At 32.0% G+C, this 23,080-nt stretch overlaps 4 protein-coding genes across 6 annotated transcripts in view; 3 read left to right on the forward strand and 1 right to left on the reverse strand.

The window, feature by feature from the left end:
* Positions 1-14,755, forward strand: part of LOC116769445 (blood vessel epicardial substance-like) — a 32,294-nt gene extending 17,539 nt beyond the window's left edge. Inside the window, exons 3-7 of one of the 2 annotated variants that reach the window (XM_061522591.1) lie at positions 7,549-7,651; positions 8,486-8,626; positions 10,286-10,421; positions 11,481-12,566; positions 12,943-14,755. In XM_061522591.1, coding sequence (XP_061378575.1) covers positions 7,549-7,651; positions 8,486-8,626; positions 10,286-10,421; positions 11,481-11,527 — 427 coding nt within the window. In that variant the 3' untranslated portion in view covers positions 11,528-12,566; positions 12,943-14,755. The remainder of the gene's footprint in view (positions 1-7,548; positions 7,652-8,485; positions 8,627-10,285; positions 10,422-11,480; positions 12,567-12,942) is intronic. The other variant, XM_032660542.2, reaches the window with a different exon arrangement.
* On the reverse strand, positions 14,744-16,030 carry LOC116769725 (dnaJ homolog subfamily C member 25 homolog). The gene is given in 2 exon segments (XM_032660910.2): positions 14,744-15,089; positions 15,092-16,030. Coding segments are annotated over 2 exon segments (1,017 nt in total). The 5' UTR covers positions 15,891-16,030; the 3' UTR covers positions 14,744-14,871.
* Positions 16,031-16,164: 134 nt separating this feature from the next.
* On the forward strand, positions 16,165-19,481 carry LOC116769822 (DALR anticodon-binding domain-containing protein 3). Its single transcript, XM_032661012.2, has 6 exons — positions 16,165-16,963; positions 17,101-17,285; positions 17,680-17,813; positions 18,670-18,837; positions 19,025-19,147; positions 19,377-19,481. Exons 1-6 carry the CDS (start codon positions 16,332-16,334, stop codon positions 19,479-19,481), a joined length of 1,347 nt encoding a protein of 448 aa, XP_032516903.2. The 5' UTR covers positions 16,165-16,331.
* LOC116769527 (max dimerization protein 1-like) overlaps positions 19,470-23,080 on the forward strand; it is a 118,172-nt gene continuing 114,561 nt past the window's right edge. Inside the window, exons 1-3 of one of the 2 annotated variants that reach the window (XM_032660650.2) lie at positions 19,470-19,666; positions 19,782-19,887; positions 20,001-20,030. In XM_032660650.2, the coding sequence (XP_032516541.1) occupies positions 19,612-19,666; positions 19,782-19,887; positions 20,001-20,030 (191 nt within the window). In that variant the 5' untranslated portion in view covers positions 19,470-19,611. The remainder of the gene's footprint in view (positions 19,667-19,781; positions 19,888-20,000; positions 20,031-23,080) is intronic. The other variant, XM_032660651.2, reaches the window with a different exon arrangement.

Below are 23,080 nucleotides of genomic sequence, written 5' to 3' on the forward strand. Positions count from 1 at the left end.
TAATGTTGTCGGGAACGGTCATTATGCATTTTACAGAAACTTTTGAGGCTATATCACAAAAGTGAGTATTTCCCAGTAACGTGTCAAGTGTTTGCGACCAAGTTGGAATGCTCGCTGTTAATCGTCTGCAAAGTATTTTAACAGTGTTTGAATCGTGAATGTATGGAACAATGGTGATTTTTGTGCTTGCGATTTGGGTCAAATGTGCCTGAATTGTATTAAAACGTGAGAATTCCTGATATCTTATTTTTTTTTTTTGATTCTCCCGAGTGATCGAAAATGCTCAAATGAGTCTAGATCGCATATGCTCACGTTGTAATTTTTAACGCTTTCTATATAAATAATAGTTATTATATTTTCTATTATGAACACGAATATCACGATCCGGTAGAAGATGAAAGCAATCATTATAAGTATTGCGTGTCTCTGGTCATTGTGACTGAATGAAAATTTATCACACATTCAAACGTTAGTTCTGGTAACGTTTTCTTTAATAAATTTTAACCGACTTGCAAAAGGAAGGTGAGCATTAATTCTACTACATATTGTTTGTAATGAGATCTCAGACTTTCGCGAGTTTTATTCATTTAAATGAAACTAATATTTTTCGGATATACTACGCGTGCTTTATTTTTTGTTAAAACCACATACTCCCGACGTTTCGGTTACTTTTCAGCAACCGTGATCACAAGATGCGAATGTCTGTCCGGGCAGACAAGATGTGAATGTCCGTCAGTTAGTCCTGTTATTTATCATTTACAGCCATCGATTTCTTAACTTTCTGGCGTACCGCTCTACTGGCAAAATGCGCTTACGTTGTGACGAGGTCCTGCGGTGAGGTCACGGACATGGGATTTTATATTTTTAAGGAGGGGGTGCCAGGTGTTGGATACATTTCAGCCATCTTCTCTATTGAAATTGGGATGTGTTGTAATTTCAATAGCTTTATATTGTTTGTAATGTTTGTCTTTGATTTTAATTTGCACCGAATATGTTTTTGGATAACACACGATCTCGAACGAGACAATTTCTAAATATATTAGTATTGTTTTGAGATGTTATTACAAATTGTTGTTCTGTAACATATGAATTGACACCCATCGTCCTGTGTAGGTCGAACGTGATGTAAAACACAAACGTCGAAGCCACAGAAATACAAAGCTGATTTAAACATTGATTGATCTGTGTAGATTTAAAGAGGATTTAAAATCATATGGTACGGTATGAACATTTACATTATCCATATATAAATAGAAAAAATGCTCTATTATCGTCTTTTTAATTTAATTTAAAAACATTTGCCATTTAATTTTATGTATATAAATTTTAAAAAAATGTATATTTTTTTAAAGTAAAATAGGTTTTCGAAGCCTATTCAAAATTCTGAACCGAAATTTTAAGCACTTGAAGACGCCCTCGCACCTTACTTGTACAATGACGATGTCAAATAATAAAAAATGTGTTGACAAGAGAAGATAAGACGGTACTTGGTACACTTCAGTATAACCGACGTATTTGTTATAAATAGTGTCAAAATATTGTTGTCGTAATAATTGTAGCAAGCGAGCGAGTTCTTGAGTTAATATATGTATTTTGTAGTCCAACACATGAGGTTTATTGGATACAGCCTCAATGAAACATTCTATCACCTTGGGAAATGACAATTGATTCGATCGTAACTTGGACCACACCTTTTTCTTTTATACAACGCAATGAATTTGTTAATTGTGACTCACATTGGGCTGTCTGCACTCCACAGAATTCTTTATTCGACAAAGACTTCCTTGAAGTAATTAACTGCGCTCGACGGTTCCATCCATAACTAATCAGCAATATATGTGAGCCAATGCATGTCGTGAACATTCAAAATATAATGAGTTAAATACGTTACTAAATAATATGAAACGAGAATTTCATACATGTGTGTGCTCGTTGTCATGATTTTTTTTAGTCTGTGTTATTGGACTTTTCATTTCAAATATACCGTATAATTGAAACGAAGTATTTTGATTGATATTCTGACGTTTATAATACATTAACTAGTACTTGAAAATATTGATCTGTAGTTTTTAAGAAAGGTGTGATAAGATTCCATCCATCCTTACAATTTTAAAGGTCTTTTAATTCGTTAATTGGATGTTTTATAACACTTTGAATGAGTAACGCATAGTGTTGTTAATCCTATACTTCCATAGTATCTGTAGTGTACTAAACCGTCTCATTCGTATGTCGTGACCTGACACGTTCCGGAGACATCATCTTAACAAATCTTTGTACTCGCAGACTCGTTTATCAAAATATATAGCGATACAAGTTTAACGTGAAGAGCAGACAAGCTCTTACAAAATTCAATATTAATTTCTCGATTCACAAATAACTTTTTGTTATTTTTCATTTTCTTTATATTAAAATCGTTTTAAGTTTAATTTATCAGCAATTTCTTTGGTAAGTAAAGTTTGATTTGGATATGAATTCAATTAAAACTACAAAAGCTTTAGAAACTCCCCTAGATTGAAATGGGTAGGGACAGCAAACGGTTTAAGTGAACATAAAACATTTTATGCCTTTCATATTGAAAAAACTACTTATCTGCAAGTGTTGTGGTTCATGTGAAATGTTGTGGTTCATGTGCCTAAAGAAGGTGTCATTGACCAAACCAATTGGACCACAACGATTTCCTTATGTAGATTAGTTGCGAAATACTGGCTGTGTGAGTTATTACATTGCGCAATGACGCGTTCAAATTAAACGCTTGTTATATATGTTTCGTAATGAACCGATAGTTGTAGTTAAATATATGTGATTAAAATCTTTATAAACATCATGAAGGAAAAATTGTAATTAAGAACAAGAATTTGAATTGTTTTTTTTTAAAGACATACTTTATATGCTTTTGTGTAGCTCTTAGATAGATTGTATTCTTAGAAGTATCGCCCTTCAATCACAAAATTAGAATTCCGATAGGCAAGATTTTTCCCTCGTAAACACGTAAAGGTTTCGAGAAAAACTACTCTGTCTGGCTGTACCTTGAAGCAGTGAAAAATAAAATTTCTTATACAATGCTATATAAAGATAAAGCTGTTTTGTGAATTCTTTTGTTGACTGATACTCATCCTGTAAAATAATTTAAATTGAAGCGATGTCATGTGAAACATTCCCAAAACTGTGAATTATTAATTACACAATAAACTCATTACACCTCTATCGAATGTATAAGGAGAATATTTAATTATTTCCACGTAATTTTCAATTAATTGTAATTTATCAACATAATTCTTTAGCTGATTGTTAACAACGATGTCAGAAGGAGAGATGTACATATAGTTGTGAAGTGACGACTTTTGAGATCTAAGATTTTCGCGAGTATTCATTTAAATGAAACTAGTATTGTTCGGATTTACTACGCGGATTTTATTATTTAAAAACTACATAATCCCGACGTTTCGGTCACTTTGCAGCAACCGTGATCACGGGCAGACATTCACACCTCGTCTGCCCGTGATCACGGTTGCTGCAAAGTGACCGAAACGTCGGGATTATGTAGTTTTTAAATAATAAAATCCGCGTAGTAAATCCGAACAATACTAGTTTCATTTAAGTGACGACTTTTATTTGTTTTCTATGAACTTATTTTTACTACATATTTAAGTTAAGTATTTGGCATAGCTTATTCTTCTCTAAGAAGTAGTTTAAAAGAGAAATTTGTAAATATAATCTTATTTTATATTTTAGAAAACATGAAAAAGACGAAGTAATTTTGATAAAAACATTATGTGTGTTATCTTTATCAAAATTACTTTGTATTTTCATATAGCGTGTATAAGTAAAGGGGAGGCTCAAGTATCTATACTATTATATTATATTATCTTTCCTTCGCCTTTACCTCCATTACGTATGTTATAGCTAAAACAGATTTTATTCCTGGAAACTTTACTTTGTAATCGTTGCAAACATCAGAGCCCAAATACTTTGAGGCTCTTGATAACATCTCTACAACTTCCGTGTTGAACTAAGGACATGATGGACCTCACTTTCATAGTTTTAATATCATGAAATTATTTGATACTTCCACCATTCAAATTATTCCCTATAATTTTAAATTGTACAAAAGTCATAAACAGAAACAATTCTTCAGTGCCACTTGTAAGATTGAATAAAAAAGATACTCACTTAGAAATAATTTATTAAAAATTGTTGAGTTAATTTAAAACTACCCGCAATAGTTTTATTCGATGTATACGTGATTAATTTTAAACAAAGTATTGTCTTCTCTTATAATAAAAATTACTTATAAATAAATCTAAATTTCAAACCATTATATTGCAGTGTATTTAATGATTGTATACAATGACTATAATTTATTGCTCTATCTTATTAGTCCAAAATGAATCCGTGATATGTTATTCAGCCAACGTAACATGTGATCGGAACGAATCCTGCGATAGATTTAATTAAGTTTGTGTTTTGATGAAACCCTAGAGGTGTTGTAAACAAATACGTATGAAGCCCCGGCTCTTGAATTAGAATTGAAATCTATCTGGATCGTTTGATATACTCGAAGTAATCAACGAACAAATTAGTGGGTAGTTACGAAACTATCAGCATTTTAACATATCTTTAGTTCTTGAAAAAGTACACTTGGACAAATTTTGTTTTGTGTGTCTCTGGATGTTATGTAAATATAGATTATATAACAATAAAGATTTCAGATTATAGGTCAATAGAGATTTAACGTCTTAAGCGGAGAAGTCACATAGTACGGAGTTTTTGGATTTCTTATTAAAAGTATCTATTATTTAGAAAAACCTAAGTTTCAAATAAAAATGTCATATTAATTATATATCTTCTAGCAGACACGATTTCTTAATGTATTTGTTTCATTTATCATCAGACATACTTTGCTTAGGAAACTTTTAAACTGTCAGTGTTATTGTTGATATACACACATAGTAATTAAAATGAATTGAATCGAAAATCAATCCATTATTAATAATGTAGATATTCAGTTGCCTTCATTAAATATAAAACAACTTATCAGGACTCTATAAAAGTTCAATGGACAATAGAATCCTTAAATGTTCGCTTGACAAGTTCCAATCAGGGATAATGTAAAAAATATTTGCTTATATGGTCCAACTAGCCTTACCCGCTACATCGTCTACTTTATTATGTATATCACCAAAGTTTCCTCATGGACAATAAAACACTTCCCAGAACACTGAGGTCTTATAAAAAGCCTATTTCTGAAATATTTTACAAATTTCTTTACAATGAAAGTGTCGAATTCCTTTAGATAAAGGTCAATAATCTAAGAAATAAAATCTACCCAGGTGGCCTAAATCTAAATAACAATTCAATAGAAGCGACACCGCGATATGTACATATAATGTATATAAGTTTTTCTATATGAATAATAATTATAATGATAAAGAAAGCAGAACACGAGAGGTTTAACAAAGGCTTTCTAAGGGGAACCTCGATATAGTTTATATTTTTTATAGACAGAAATATCTCGATTGTATTTTCAATATCTATACATTATAATTCCTTGCTCAATACTCTCAGATTGCTTCATCCAGCAAGTGAGTAGGGACACTTAATAGGTTTTATTAATACATTTGTACCTTATAGCATATCCCTAGGTTATTGTGTGAGAAACATAAAACGCCTAATATGAAGTAAGAGGACACAAACTCGTGCTAAGCCGTTTTTATTAGTATATATTTGTTAATATCTTATTATATGAATACGGTCAAAAACCTAATTACATATTTTCCTTAAATATATATATTGTATTACCTGTGACCAGGACAACCAGAACCCTGTTGTTCCCGTATATACACTATTTAAATTAATTTAATGTTTTTATAAATATTGGTAAACTTTTTACTAGATCACTCTTGAATATGAGTATTCCAAGAAATTTCTCAATAAATGTTCTTGTTCGGTAAAGATCGCTGATTCCTGATACTTCGACCTTTGACTTTTTATCGCTTGACTGGGAAGCCCTCATGGATCTCATATATGTCGAGGGATTTTGATATGTACAGACACACAATGTACATGTCTCTAAATATAAGTTTTAATAACCAGTATATAGTTATACACAATATAATTATTTTGTAAGTTTCGGGCTTAGTTTGCTTATTAAACGCGGGGTTACATGAACCGTTGACCTTCAAGAGGTTCAGGTAATGAAGCATGCAAATGTTATATGATACTTCGTTTAGTTTATTTTTATAACCGCAGCCTACAGCCATCCATCCAATCATCCTCCACACGGTCTGTTCATCCGGACTTATACGTAACATATCTTATACATCTCGAAATGTGAAAAATATATCTTTTAGCGTCTGACGTTGTTTAAAAATATGTAATAGATTGTTTAAAAATTGTTGCAGTAAATTAATTTCAGTATATTTCATGAGCTTAAAAGCTCGACGGTGCTTGTTATTTATCAAATACGTAAATGTAAGCTTACCCTTTGTTTTGTCATAGCTGTCTTTGGATATGATATACATGGGGACGCTTAATTTTATTATTTTCTGTTTTATTCTCATTTTAATTAGCGGGGCGTTGCTTACACCTCATAAGTGCGTTGCATTATGTTTCTATAGTTTATTGTTTTGCTAAATATGTATTTTTTTTATAATAACAAAGCGCTTGGGCTAGATTACACCGAGATGATGTTTTGTTTTCTATTTATTTTTTTGTACTAGAATTTATAACGAGTTGTATTGTCTTGGGATTACTATGGAAGTGTTTAAATGACCGATTAACGAGCAGAAAAGTCAGTTCAATAACCTTAGAAATATTAATCTCTTGGATTCGTTTTATCCTGATCGATCCTGTTAATCGTGTATGAAACAACCAGAAAACGCGCACCTAAAAGTTCATCCATGCGACCTTCATTTGGACCTGTAACTTCTGGAACATCACAAACTATAATTCCAGCAAAGTGGACCAGTATGTTTGTTATTACATATTGTCTATTTAAGTTTATATATAATGATTTAACTTTAATGAAATACAATATAGGAGTTTCGTAAACACATACCGATATTGGTTGCTTTCTAAACCAACCCTTTGACGTGAGGAGTTGTAAACATCAGCTGTTTCGTTCGTTAACGTTGAAATTGTCCAACGATATATAAAAATCTGTTAAAATTGTTTGACCACCTAGTGACAGTTAGAAATCTTCTCCCGTCTGTGTTTGTATCATAGATTTGAACACAGACAGATTCAAATTATTGAAAACGACAATATGTGAATGATAAACAAAAATTTTACTATGTTTGGTTTGACTACCCGAATTCGTTAGTGTCCTGAGCTATACGTCAATAGTCAGTTTTAAATATTCAGACAAACTAAAGAAAATGTTACCAGAGATAGACACGAAAATACATGGTAACAAAAAAACATACAAGTTATTTAATCAATTTTCTTATTTGCGATATTGCAGTTTAATCCTTATATAGTAAGTGTTTATTTAGTAAAAACTGCCATGGCTATATTTCTAGGGTCTGTATTTTTTAATTTTCCTTCCAGGTTGGTGGTATCTCAGAACCAGCGAGCCCTGCATATCGTGTTCCCACACCACTTCCTGGACTCTCCCGAGTGGTTTGGGGTTTCGACGGATGAGTTCTTCCAGGTATATTAATATAGCCTTCATATATTTTCAGCAAATTGTCATTCCAAAAACCAATATTCAGCTTCTAGTACTTGATTTCTCATTCTATGAGAGTGAAGCATCTCGAAACTTTTTCACCATTTTGCTACCAAAAAGCCTCTAAAGGATTACGTTATTAGCGAAAACTTTATATGACCTACTTGTCCTACTTTACGACACAAAACCCATTTTGGCAATTAAAATGGTACGGCTTTTAAATTTTTAACCTAAAAATAAACGTGAAGGATTTAAATTCTGTAATTTAAATACAGCTTAAAGTCGACGAATGAATTCCCTGTTCAAATAATACGAAAAGTTTTCACGATAACTTTAATCTAAAATGAATAGCTATGAGGTTGACGTATCGTGAAATCGGAAGCCACTTCGCTATTGTGGACTGAAATCCGTGCTAAATAAGTTGAACCTTTGGGTGGGTTACCGCACTAAGATTAATAGCCCATGTAGTATTCTAAAATTTTAATACAATAGGTATTTTTTTGTAAACAGAGATAATCTTAACATTTCCCATCCATAGCCATCCTTTGATGAGTTGTTTCCTACTCCGTCTGACTAGTTTGAGAGCTAAATCAGTGTATCATTTTATAAACTAACTTTCAAATGAAATTTATCCGAGCATCATTTTACCGACGCGTCATTTTTTTGGACATTTCCGTATGTTTCAGTATTTTATTAATATCTTCGTTTTTATAATCGTAGTGTGGTAACTTTGGTATGATGCCAAAATTTATATGTGGTTCATTATAGAAGAAGTACCAATTTCAACAAATGATCTGCACTAAGCTGGTATGTTTCCAGGTGTCTATAATGGCGATGGAGGAGTCTCGTGTGTTGGTTTGGCATCGCGACAAGTTGAAGCTGTCCATCATGTCGGACGGATTCTTGCAGGCTGTGTTCGATCACATTCTAGGGAGGGACGTCGTTCATAAACTCATGCAGGTATTTAACTCTGCTTGTGTACCGCGGAGTCCCTCGCTGATGTAGTTGGTCCATCACAACGTTTCATTTCTTACTCACTTTATGAATATCAATAGTTTACGCCGATACAGCTACAAAAGCTTCATTTGTCCTAACGGTATCATATAAGGTCCTTAGCCTTCCTCGATGAATGGATTATTTAACTCCTGAGATTATTATATAGATAAAAGATTCTTCCTGTTTGTTCGAAACTAAATAATTTTATATAAAACTGTTCTTTATTGAAAGTATTGCTCGTAACAATATGTCCATAGTGTAACTATCTTAAAAGTTAACATAGAAGGAAAACATTCCTCTGGGATGTTTGACAGGTCTTTAGTGGTTTTATTTCACCCTTTCATTCAGTGCTCCAATATTACTTGATAAATATTATTACATAATATATTTTTTAATTTAACATACATAACTTTGGGTGTAAGGACCGTCAGTAATTTATTCTATAGAATAAAATTACACAATCAACTACACACACGCAAACATTGTACACTGTACACACACTAACGCATTTCTCTGTATCGTTATGGGATGCAGTATGCTTTGTTTTCTACTCCCATTTTTGGACAGACCTACATACGCGTAAGTTGTGCTGATGAAATGACAGCCATATATCAAATAGCGATGAATTACGAATGCCTTTATCTTAGTCCAGTGAGATCTGACTCTAATAAAATATTTTATATGTTAATATAATAATGTAAGTACAATTAAAATTAGTTTTATTGTATGCCAATTAAATTTCTATCCAACACGTTATTTGGTGAGATGAAAGTTGCGACCTTCAACATCTGCACGATCTGCGCCATATTGCAGATATTTTGGCCAAAAAGGCAAATAAATAGTTCACATTTTTTTTATATATTCGTTCCTGAATATTTAAAACGTTGTTGCATCATCACGTTAACCTGTTTTCTATAGTTTCTAATTATATCAAAACAATTTTTTTATTTAACTAACAATTGATCCAGTTATCAAATTTAAGATTATAATAAAAAAATATGTATTTTTTGATGAATGTTTGAATATTGAGGAAACTTATAGTTTATTAAGTAGAACCTTTATACGCAAATTCTTGCAAAACGTGGTATTATTGTCATCACTTAGATATGTTCCGCGACGATCACGTCCCTAAGTCATGAGCACGCGATGAAAGAGAGAGACAGAGATATGTCCAACATATTATAGAGACGAAACCTCTCAGCATTCCATGGATTCACGGTGCGGGTGCCGGGTCCGTCGCGTTGTAGGGAGAGGACCTTCAACAGTGCCTAGGACTTGCAACTCAGGTGTAGGTTTAAGGTCCCTATTTAACTCTCGTTAAATGCTCACCTCCACCGTTCAACCTCCTCTCTCGACCTAACCAATTTGAAAATAACCTACTAGGTCTGCTTTCGCAGTACGTTCTCAGAACGAATTCATGTTAGTTCTGGACAGGACCAAGTCTTTTAATGGGTTTTAACTAGATTTAGATTTTAGACGAACCTATTCTTAGTGTAATCGTTAGTAAGCTCGTAATATTTATTGACCTTGATGGCATGGTCTTTTGGGATGTTGGTTTCCCAAGGAACCGTAACTCTCTAGCTCTATTAACACAATATTAAATATTTCTAAATATATTTCCAGGTGAGCGAAACAATGTCTGTCAGTAACGGTCACTTACCTAACAGCTATGAGGAGGGAGAGGATAAACCCATGCTGGTTGTGAAGAAAGCTGGTGATGGACCTGGAATCACCGCGTTATTGAACAGACAGCTGCAAGGTAAAATGACACTTATTATTTACACCATAAGGTCGCTGTCAAACTATTTACGTACAATGGCTTCACTACGGCCAAGTACATGCTTATTGAGTTTATATTCAAGCTTCATGGTAATATCGACTTTATTCTCGTTTAAGTCCAGCCTTTATCTTGTTCCTTCACTAAAATATCATCTATAAAGTAATATGATCTTTAAATTCATGCAATAAAGTCGTTATTAGCTCGGTGCTTTGTAAACTAACAGTTCTAGAATAGTCTATTGACTTGCCGGTTGTGGGATTTGCTATCTCTGTCTATTTCATAAATAATATAGAGTTAGTTGTGTGATTCAAAAAGATAAATAAATGAGGGTATCTTTAATTGCTTGGCTTCATTTAATATTATTATCTAGTTGTATTAGATTTAAAATTTTAACACATATATCATTGTGTAGTTCAAAGTGTGCATGACTTTATTGAATACATATATAAAATAAACATTTAATTATATATATATTTAGCAAAACTTCTTTGAGAATTCATATTTTTCAAAATTAGTACCAAACTACCCTCAAAGAAGTTTTATTTTATTATATTTTTAATAAGGATGTCCTTACAAGTAATATATTAAACAAAATTAACGACATACTATAATATTTTGTTACGCTTCGCATGATAACTTATTTGACCATAGTATTTTGGTATTCGATGTACTGAATGGTTTTAATAAATGCTTTAGAAATATAAGACAAATCGCAAAAGCTCAGAGTTCTTTCAGCTCATACATTCCAGTAACCTCAGTGGCTTCAGTCTCATTTACATTTATCAGACACGTTCATGTGGAATGACATTTAAATAATGTGTTATCCAGTATAAGTAATGGACATTAGAATCAAAGAAATATCACAACGAATGACAAAAGCATAAGATTTGAAACACTTCAGTATTCGGCTTTCATTACCAAAGACTTTTGTAAAGCCTTAAGTGTCAAATATAAATCTTGTTAGTAAAATTTTTATGTTATTCAATATGAATGTGTTGTATCCGTTTGTATCTGTACTGTATGCTCGTGTGACGGCAGGGGAACACGCCCCGCTCCTGCGTGCGACGCCCTCCCACGCCTGCTGAACTACGGAACCCCCAATCTGAACCTAGACCCCTCATATCCAACCCACACTACAATACCCAACCCCATATTGTAACCCCCGATGCTATATAACTAACAATTCCCGACATGCCCCATAGTATAAATGGTTTTGGTTGAATAAAATGAAATTATGGACATATTGGCCTCGGACAATCTTAATTGATAAATTTATATATATATTTTTATTAATCTGACATCTACCTAATTATTATATAATTCTCTCATTGAATTAATGTTATGTTAAGATTGTCTTTATATTATTTGAATCCTACTCCGTCCCTCTCCATATCTAAGGATGTATAAAGTGTATTCGTGATATATTTGGATATTATTTGTCTAATATTATTTTTGCTCAATTTTGTTCCCTAAAAATATTTTTGACTTATATATCTCTAATCAGTACTTCTACAGATCTTAATTCAACATATTATCATATAATAACATTAAAGATAACATCATGTATCCTCCTTATTATATCATCTATTAAAAAAAAAAACAGAAATGCACATATTATTAAATAGTATTATTAGGTGTTAAAAAAAAAGTGTTTTAAGGTAAATATTAGTTATAAAACAGCTACATCATATTTATCTGTATTTAAGGCAGCAGATACAATATTTATATGCATGTATTCTCCTAGTCCTATGTTATATTTAATTACCTGTGTACTATATGTGGGTCGAGATAAACTTGCTTGGCTTAGTCATTGTTGGTAGAATATATTTGTAAACCTTGCACAATTGCTTTATCATGATTATAGTGTTTCAACTTGCTTCTTGTTGGATTAAGAATTGAATAAAAATCATTAAGGCTGCTATAAAGTTTTCAACTTAACAAAATGGCTGAACAAGTTTTGTATATCTTGACCTGATCCTGATGCTTTAAAAATCTTGTTACCTTCATTTCATTAAATTAAGGTATAATTAAAGCTTTATAATATAATTAATTAATTATAATCCTACAAGCCCCATCCTTAAAGTCCATAATCCGTAAGCATGTTGGAAGATCGACAATGTCCAGGTAACTTTGTTTTTTTTTTGTTTTTTAATTATTTTGTCACAAAATCTCAATTAAACGTCCTAATAATGAAGCACTAACTAATTACCAAATGCAATGCTATCACAAGAAGCTGTCCAGCGATTTAAAGTAAAAAAATGAGATTTGTTTTGCTGATATCTCACAAAAAGCAAGTTGAAAAAAAAATATATGTACATAATTTGTTTTTCTATTTAAGTTTAATCCCGTTTAGTTGAACACATATCCTATGAAACCGCATTTCATCACATTTTATTTGCCGCTTCTAGTTTCACAATAATTTCGCATTTTTATGTTAACCCACCACTTGGCATGGCGCCAAATTTGACAGCTGTCATTCACAGAATATAATTTTTTTTAGCGACAGATCCGAACGCGTGGCGTTTAGGACGAATCGACGAAACAGATCACGAAACACCCGTTTGAGGGCAAGCATTGCACCTAGCGGTCCAACCGCGGAACCGTGATCGCTAGTGCATACATGCATTCGAGGGTAATGATATTAACGAACATTATTACGACGTGAACCGAACTGTATATGTCTCTATACATAAATGGTGTTCAAATTGTAACAGACCATTACCCAAGAAAAACTTTTTTATAAAAATTAAAAGGTGATAAAAAACTATGTACATAATCACATCAACGTAGATATCATAGAAAGTTAAATTTTTAAATTCGGGTAAGGTTGAGAAACTATGAAGATTTGATATATAACTTTGATAGATTAAATTGTGAATATTGACTATTTTGTTATTTCGGGAAACTTTTTTCAAATAAGAGAAAGATGAAAGTATTTTAACTCAAAGAGAATGTTCGGGAACACGCAGCTATTGAAAGGGTTGATTAAATTCACGACATATTACTGTTAATAACTATATTATAGCATCTTAACAATATCCTTTTAAAAGCTTTAATTATAATCAACAGTATAGATAGACATTAGAATATCACTGTTCAATATGTGAAAACAAAGACGTTTGGTGCTTTAACTAGCGACATCTTACAGTTAAAAGAAAATCGATTTACATGTCTCTGCGACTTTAAGCAATATATGATCACGAAATTAGAAACATTATTTTGTGTATACTGTATATGTAGATAGAAATGAATTGATGGAATTAACTCGCTCTTATTTTTATAAAGTAATGAAATAGAGCGGGATGTCTACACGCGATTGTATTTTGTGTATCGGTGTAAAGTTAAAGTTACTTGTAAATAAATAAGTATCGAACTGTATGTACAAATAAAATCGATTCTACTTACGGTAAAATGAAATCGTTTAAGTGTTGCCATTTAATTACGAGCATATTTTTATTTCAACATAAATTCATCGAGTTTTAGCAATTTGCTTACACTAAAGTGACAAAGAAACGATTTTTAATATAGAGCACAAGTTTTGTGAAGATACAATACAGTTCATGAAATAATTTGCTCTGTCATATCGTTTATATAAGATACGAGTCTTATAGTTGCGATCGGCATAATATGTGTAATGCAGAAGTACATGTAGCTTAGTAAATAAGTGCGCTAGTTATTTTGTTCATAATATATATATTTTGTTTTCGGTTGTAATCATTCCATATGTTTAAACGGTATTATTTTTACTTTACAACGATTTAGTTGATATAAATGTTGTAAAATTTTCTTTATTAAAATGAACTAATATTAAATGCACTGCCATTGCAAGGAAAAAAAATAATAATTTGTATAAGGTGTGTTGTGAAGGGTAAACAATAGAAGGATCTCGATGTATTTTTTATTGGCCTATTCGTTGTAAGAATTTTTTTATTGCCACTTATTTTCTAATTATTGTTTGCTCGAGAGATTATTATTTTTATGAATTAAAATTGATTTTTTATTGATTTTGAAAAATAGTACCATTATTTACTTCATTTCTGGTTTCTGACTTGTTGACTGAGTGGGCTATTTTTAAATTCATTTGCTATAATTAATGACCAATTGTGTTATGTCACTTTAAATTAGTTTTATTTCATTCAGTCAACTAAAATGTTGTTTTTCCACCTGTGACACATAGCTTTTGTGTTGTGTGCTTGACTGTGTGATCTTAGAAAGCCTTACCATGCAATTTATGATGAATGTGAATTTGGTTACATCATTGTAGTACGTTGAAGGATAGATATAAAAAATAAAATATTGAATTGTGTATAAAATTTGTTTTATTTGTATTCTGTCGCCGATAACAATTTAATTATCTGTGAGTCTGTGTTATAAAATTTAATGAACATTTCAACGTTTATATAGATTAAAAAAATATGAATATTGAATATCATGAGTCGTCAAAGGTCATTCGACCGACTCCGTGCTGCTTAATATACCTTCTGTATTGTTTATATTTATTGTTATCAGCTAAGGCCTTTTTGGTTTCCTCGTCTTTTAATTCCTTCCATACATCAAAGTTCTCCTTTATCCACAATTCCTCATCTAAAAATTCCTGTCTCTCGTCATCTTCTAAAGCATTAAATTGATACTGGCCGAGTTTCATAATTTTCTAATAATATATAACTTTTCTTCCTCCCCGTAAGGATGCTTTAATATCGTGAATTTCCAGAACCATCTAAGATACCAGTATATGAACACAGCTATGGTGTAAGGCAGTATTATAATTTGTATCCATAGTATATTTGTTATCTCAGGCTTAGCGTAAGCACCTTTTATGTCCATGTTTTCTTCAATAATTTTTCTTATTATCCTATCTTGCTCCTCTTTTAGTTCAACTTTATTTTTCTTAGGGCCTTTGACTTTTGTTTGAATTTCTATATTGTCAGCTTTAGCTTTTTCTAATGCCCTGTGTCTGTACTTGGGTACTGTCATGAAATATTTGATGGCCGTGTCATATTTAGACCACGCACTGTAGTACTGTATTACAGATATAATAGTAATAGTCACAGCCAAAACAATTCGAACGTCGACCTTCGGGGCCATGCGGCGTCTGTAATATCTATAGTAATGGGCATAATATTCCTGCGGATTATCTAACATGTAATTGTAATCAGACCTTTCTTCATCGTCTCTTAGTATTTCATAAGCCGTTGCTATTTCTTTAAACTTTTCCTCGGCTTCTTTTTTTTCTTGCTCACCGCGATGTTTGTCTGGGTGGTATTTTTTCGCCAGTTGTCTATAATTTTTGGATATTTCACTCTTAGTAGCCTCTCTTGTAACACCCAAAACATTATAACAGTTTTCTTTACCACAATAAATACCTTCGAGTAGGTGGTCATGAGCGAAAACCACTGTTAGTTGACATACTAAGGATGTGAAAATTAAACTTGTAATATATGAAGGCATTTTCAAAACATACTCTATTCTGTGTTAATAAATGCAATAAATATGACTAGTTTCTTAAAAAAATATGTTTTTAAATAACTTATAGTATCACTTATTTAAGAGCACAGCTGGTTGTCACTGTTGGACAAAATGTTGTCAAGTGTCAACGTCATGTCGACGTCAGCTAATTTATGTGATTGAGCAGTCACGTCGAAAGCAAAATTACGAAAATTTGTTTTTAAAAGAATAATTATAAAAATGTTTTTAAAATGTGCCTTTTTTGGTCTAAAAACAATCTAAAATTATTAAACTAAAAAATTAAAATTAAATCTTTATTGAACTAATGTCAAAATTGCGTATTGACAACACGTTGGACTTGAAACTTGAATACTATATGGTTTGAAAATAAGAAACATGTGGTTATGATCTTTAATAAACTAATATCGTGACTTTCTTATAACAATGTTACAAGATGATATAAGTGTTTTTATAAGTAATTTATACAAGTATCTAGTTGGAAAGGACGATTATGTGCATGGACTTTTAATAAAAAAACACTCCGGCAACTTGGTAAATTTGGGTGATTTGAGTTTTCCTAACACTGTGAAATCATGGCAAGAGCTATTGAACGCTGAAGAGTTACAAAATAATTCAGACAAAACATTCTTGAAATTTATTGACAAAAATGTTTCGGACGTTATTCAAGCGTCTCAAAATTGGGAAATGTCGGTGGTGAAAGCTACGGAGTTAAATAACCGAATTTATTTGTTTTTGGATAGAACTAAAGCTATTAGCATCGGTTTACAGTCCGCATTGAAAAATAATAACTTACTTTTACATAAGCTAAATAAAGTTACAAATTTAGTAAAAGTAGATCCAAAGTGCGTTGAAGATAGTAGTGTAACATATTTGCGTTTAAAATATTTAACAGAAGTAGTTAAGAACTTATGTTTGGTAAATGATATTGATGAAGATCATAATATCATAGTGACAAGCCGACATAATGATAATGACAGGACAGTGTTCTGCGGGACTGTCTTAAATTCAAAAACTGGATTGAAGGAGAATTTAATTACAGCCGAAGAATATATTAAGTGAGTTTCGTTAAAATTAACCTCAACCTTTTCTTTCTACAGCAATGATGAATATATGAAAAGGAAAATTACACTTTGAATTGCTTAAATCAAATCTGATTTATTAATTTTATTAATAATTTACTATGTTTTTTCAGACTAAGACAAGATGAGATGACATTAATTGCTCAACATAAGTATGGTGTGAGAGTTTCTACTGATGTGAAATGGAGGGAATTCATAGCACATTTAGGGGAGTCGGCCGTAGCATTTGAGATGTTACAAACAAGATCATCCGGCCCTGTGAAGGTACACTTCGACGCTTCTGGTGGCTCCAGTAAAGGTAAATAAGTGAAACTTTTGGATTATTACGTGTTATTTTCTTATTTTTAAAAACAACATACCCCTGATGTTTCGGTTACTTTACAGCAACCGTGATCATGGGCAGATGAGATGTTTCACATAATAAAATAATGTGTAGTAATCCGAATATACTAGTTTCACTTAAATGAATACTCAGAAACGTCTTAGATCTCATTAAGGTATAGAAGTAATAATATAACATACACAATATTATAATTTATTTAAATTTTTACAACTATCAATAAATCTACAACCAAAAAAACATATCTATTTGTAAATAACGGCTCCTTATTTATATAAAAATTATATACAGTAATATTTGGTCGACTTTTCTTTTAAATAAATTCTCTAATTATAAAATTTTACAATTTCAGGCGCAGCATTCATTTTGTACAATTGTGCCAGACTGGAAACCATGATTCGTACGTTCAACGAGAGGGTTGCGGACGGCAGCTATCCAGATTTACCGAGCCTCTATAATGTAGACTTATCGCTACTGACCGATGAGGTAATATAAAGTATCAATCAGAATTTAAAATATTGTTATGTATAGCATATAAAAATATAATGAGGTATTTAAGTAGTTTTCTAGATATTTAATCTAGTACATACTGCATTATTTACATAATCCTACATATAATATTATTTATAAAGGAAATTTTATTAATTTTTGCTAATAGATAATGCAAATTTTGCTAATAGATAATGCACATGACTAAACTAACATTTTCTGCAACATTTGTATGCGTGCAAAGAAAATTTTTTTATATGAATAAATTAAGTTTTGTAAAACAATAAGGATGTTTGTTGATTATTTAAATACTAGCTGATAAATTTATAACAATTAGAATTAATTAAAAAAACATATATATTTTATAAGTCATAATATTTGGAAAGCAGCTATCAGTTATCATGTTCACAATGAAGTGATTTTTGGTAATTGTTATTCTCAAAAAATGAAACTAGTATTTTTCGGATAAACTACGCGTGATAAACTACTTTTCAGCGACCGTGATCACGGTTGCTGAAAACTAACTGATACGTCGGGAGTATGTAGTTTTTTACAAAAATAAATCACGCGTAATTTATCCGAAAAATACTAGTTTCATTTAAATGAATACTCGCGAAAATCTTAGATCTCATTATGTTATTCTCAAATTTATTACTGTAAAAGCATTTTTTTAAATAAATAACATTGTATGAAGTTAGCTATTAAACAAAGATTTAACATATATGCTGTGGGAACTGATATGCTGAAATACTTTTGCTATTTATCTTATTGCATATATTGATCAAAAAAAATTTTTTTTTATAATATATTATTTTTATGTAAAATTATGATTTATTAATTTTTTTTTTAACAGGACGAATGGAGTATTATATTCACATATATAATGGCTGTGGCGTCTCTTATAAGAAACACTGTAGATATGAATGGTGTATGTGAATTCCGACCTCACCTCATTTGTAACTTTCTGAGCGGAATGGTCAAAGTATTCAGTCAGTATTACAGACGTGTCAGGATCCTAACGGTAAGTTACGTAATTATTTACTAAAATATAAAGATTATTTAATATTTATATAAAATATTAATAAAAAAAATGTCAATATGTAGCATAAACAAGAGAATTATAATTTTATACAGATTATCACAGATTTACAGTGCTCGTTTTTATTATATAGAATAAAAATATTGAATTAATCTTTGTCTTGTTTAAGGAACCAAGAAAACATCTACTGCCTATAATGTTTGCGAGAATTCATATGCTTATAATATTAAACGATACGTTAAAAATGTGTTTAAAAATATTAAACATTAAAAGCGTTTCACAAATGTATACAGTATTTATTTTGTCTTCCGGCACTCCTTTATATTTGATAAAATGAAATCATCCAATTACAAGACTAATCAGATTCCAATAAGTATTAGATATATTAATAGTATTAGTCACAATCTAAGTTTAAAGTCTATTTAAATATCTATAATAGACAGAACAGAACATTGCGAATGCTTGCGTATAGAAAAAAAAATGTTTTGTTTTGAAATACAAAGTTCACGTGATTGACCTAGGTATTTTATTGTGCGATCGCTCGCTCCGATTGGCTCGCCGAAGATAGCCGAGTCCGCCCGAACGGCCGCCGAGTATGGCCGCCGGCCGCGTCTCGGTTCGCCTAGTGTGTTTTTGACATCGGTAAATGCAGTCGTGAACTTCGGAGCGTATAGAGATACTTTTATTTATAGTTTTTAATTGAATATATTCGTGTTACGTTCGTGAACACCAGTGTGATAACGGGATTTTATAAATATGAGTATTGCTGACCTGATCCAAGCCGCTGAATACATCGAAAGGCGAGATAGAGGTGAATTGGATTTTCTTTGTTTGAATTGTCAATCGAGTGCACTACTCGCACACGTCAACATGGCTCCCGTCTATTTTTGCCTCGTCGTAATCAGCTGATTTTGACGGAATTGCAGTTTTTTTTATTGCAGAATCTGAACACGGTTACGCTTCGTTACCGGCGTACGAGGAGTCCCGGACCGGGGGAAGGAGGCCCAAGACGAAGAAATCTCAGGGCAGCAGGTGAGTTAGTGATGTGCCGTGATAGTGTGATGTGATACCCTATCATAGTGTTTGTTCGAGTTAGTGTCGTGAGTGTCGCGTGGACGTTACCAATTGTATGCTTTCTGTTCCAGGACCACGCATAACGAATTGGAAAAAAACAGGTGAGTTGTTTACAACTGTATACACTAGCGACCTTGATTGTAGTACACGTACGAAAAAAATTTGTTAATATACAAGTACGAAACGACACAATTAGTGAGTCAGTCGTTATCACTGACTGTGTAACGTTGCTGGAGAGTAAACAAATGTTTTTACCAATCAGCTGTTCTGTTGGTTATGTCGCGTTGAAAAAAAAATATGTATAATGTTGTCACAGAATCAGTTTTCGTGTGGGCTTGTTAATTGTTCAATGGTCGAAGTAAACGATTGCACAGGAAATAATAATGACGCTATCCAATACAAGTGACTAAGAAAAGTTGCTTGTATGAAAATACATTAAATATTTACGTCATTCCAAATAATATGATGATTGTGACTCGAGACGATGATCTGAACACTCGATCCGAGCCGTGTAATAAAACATTTAAACCGTTCTAGTTAAAAAAGAGTTCTTGCTTTAAGAAAATTAAATTTCCTAACTAAATCTTACGTATTTTAATTTGAGTTATTTCTAAAACGGTTTTAAGTACATTAGAAATGATTAACTAATTATGTCTTGTATTCTGTCACTATATGTCACGTGTTCTGCTCAGTTCGTCTTGTATGATATGAATTTAGTTATTATTGTGTATATATTCTATTGACAGTCGAGATGTTCAAGCCCGGTTCTTTGTTTCTCCACTCGATGTCGACTTGTGATTCTGATAATTTTGACAATGTGTATAATCGAATATCGATCTGTAGGTCACCTTCGTATTTCTAGTAAACGTCAATAGCTGTAGTACATGCATTGTACTATGTAATTCGTTACGACTTACAATGACAAGTGAATGTAACTGTTTTTCTAACCTTGATTTTTATTAACACATATATTTTGTAATGATTCACTGTGATCAGTATGTTGTGGCTAAACCCTCAACTGGTGTGGTGGCGTGATATGACTGAAAATAATCAAGTGTGATGGTAGCCGAGTCTCAGCTGATACCTCATGATTGTGACCTTGGAATCACTTATGGTGCATATTAGTACGAGGGTACACATTATATAAGCTCATTAGTTTAATTATACTACCCATGAAATGCTGAAGTTTTTCTGAATGTGTTCATGCTATCGTTAAAAACCACTGTCGTATCTTTGCTTACAAAATAATCGTATTTTACTAATAAAATATTAACATCAAATAACTCTTCTCTTTACAAAAAAATTAAAATGGTGTTATGATTAAAATTAAAATATTAGTAATTTAAACTATTATTAGAATTTTTAATCTGTTCTTACTTCAGTTCAGTGAGAATACGTTCCATTACATTGAAACGTGTGAACAAAGACATTTATCGAATTAGTAATATTATTTTGTTTATATCGATAAGTAAATAATTCGTGAGTGAGTAGTGACGCGCCTGTTGGGAATTTTCCGTCAAATGTCACATCACTATCTGTTTTAGATGTGAATCTGTTAATTCTATTATGTTTTGACATTGCAAAGGTTAAGTCGACGCTAACCGATGGTTAAAGTTGATACGGTGAGGCGTGATCTGCATGATGATTGAGTGTTCCATATATATCTCTTATGTGTTAAGATATATGACACATTTGGGAAACTGGAGACCTTCAATGTATTCTCTGGATAAGTTATTCCTTACTTCTGTCTAACGTTCAGGATCGACTGATTTAAAGACTTAAGAAACTTGTCATATTATTTATAACATACAAAAGTATGGTTAATGTATAGTTTATAACATTCAGACGCGAGGATTCGGACATTAAGACTTTAATTGTGTCACTCTTATCAGTATCGCGTGATTGATATCTAACCAGCGATTTACTTGTGCACGTTAACCGCAGTTCGTGTGTTTCCTTACATTGTTTCGTTAATACCACCCACGGGTACGACAACAAGCGAATAACATACGAGCTAAATATAGCGAAACTCTTACATCACGTTTATCTTATATCGTTAACCTTGAAACTGACAGTTTGACGTTCACAATTATTGTGCTTTATAATGTAATCGGGAATTAAATGTATGAATTGTCGGTGTTCAAGTCGGTGACGCGGGTTACTATGTTATTACTTATACGATTATATTAATCGTAAAGAGTATTTTCCTTTTCACAAGTGATAGTTAGGCCTTTGCTTGAACACTTAGAGGATGCTTCTCCTATTTTAGTTGGAATATACCTTAAAGGAAAAGAAGTATGACATTTTATGAGGTATAGGAGAGTGTTTCTTCAGTGTTTTGGCATTCTTGCTGTTAGAACGGTATAATTCTAACTTGAATTGTCGATGGCCTAGTGCTGTTCTAGTGTAGACAGAGCATGTCCAATCAGCGGACAGGTTGTATAGGATATGAAGACTGCTTCAAGTAAAAACAGCTTTATATATATAAATATATATGTCGTAATATCAGATCTTGTTGAACATGTTGCAAACGTGATTTTTAACTCCCTTTATAATACTTTATTTTTATTGGTACTTTAAAATGTCACGCGGAATGTTAAGGAGTCACTTGGTAAACATTTAAAGATGCTTCTAGAATATTCAAGACAGTGGAATCCATGGACTCGTTCGTGTCAGTGTAGTTATATTTTTACCCTATACACCATATCGACTCTCATCCTGTCGAGACTAATGACACATTATTTATATAATTTACTCAACGTTTTATTAATATTCTTGTAATTCTCACGGAAGTAGACTGTTAGGGACCTACAACGCAAATTTACCGTAACTATAAAGAGTAATGGATCTTTGCAGTTAGTAGGAACTTTCCTTAAACACTTTAGTGATATATCGGTGTCTGAGATCGACTCGGTAAATATAAGAATCTTCACAATCAGTTTTAACAGCCCACTCGTAAATGCACAGTAATCTACATCTTAATGCCGTAATAATAGGACATAAATTAGCGTCTCATTGTTCAGTTCGGCCTCCCGGTACTATTGAAACTTTGCAATTAATGGCTCTACAGATCTGTTAATAGCGAAATCTTCAACGAGACAGTCACTTGAGGTTTACTTTGTGTGAATAATTGCTTAGATTTGTTGAACGC

This window comes from Danaus plexippus, chromosome 14 (genome assembly GCF_018135715.1).
Source record: "Danaus plexippus chromosome 14, MEX_DaPlex, whole genome shotgun sequence".
NCBI classification, from domain to species: domain Eukaryota; kingdom Metazoa; phylum Arthropoda; class Insecta; order Lepidoptera; family Nymphalidae; genus Danaus; species Danaus plexippus.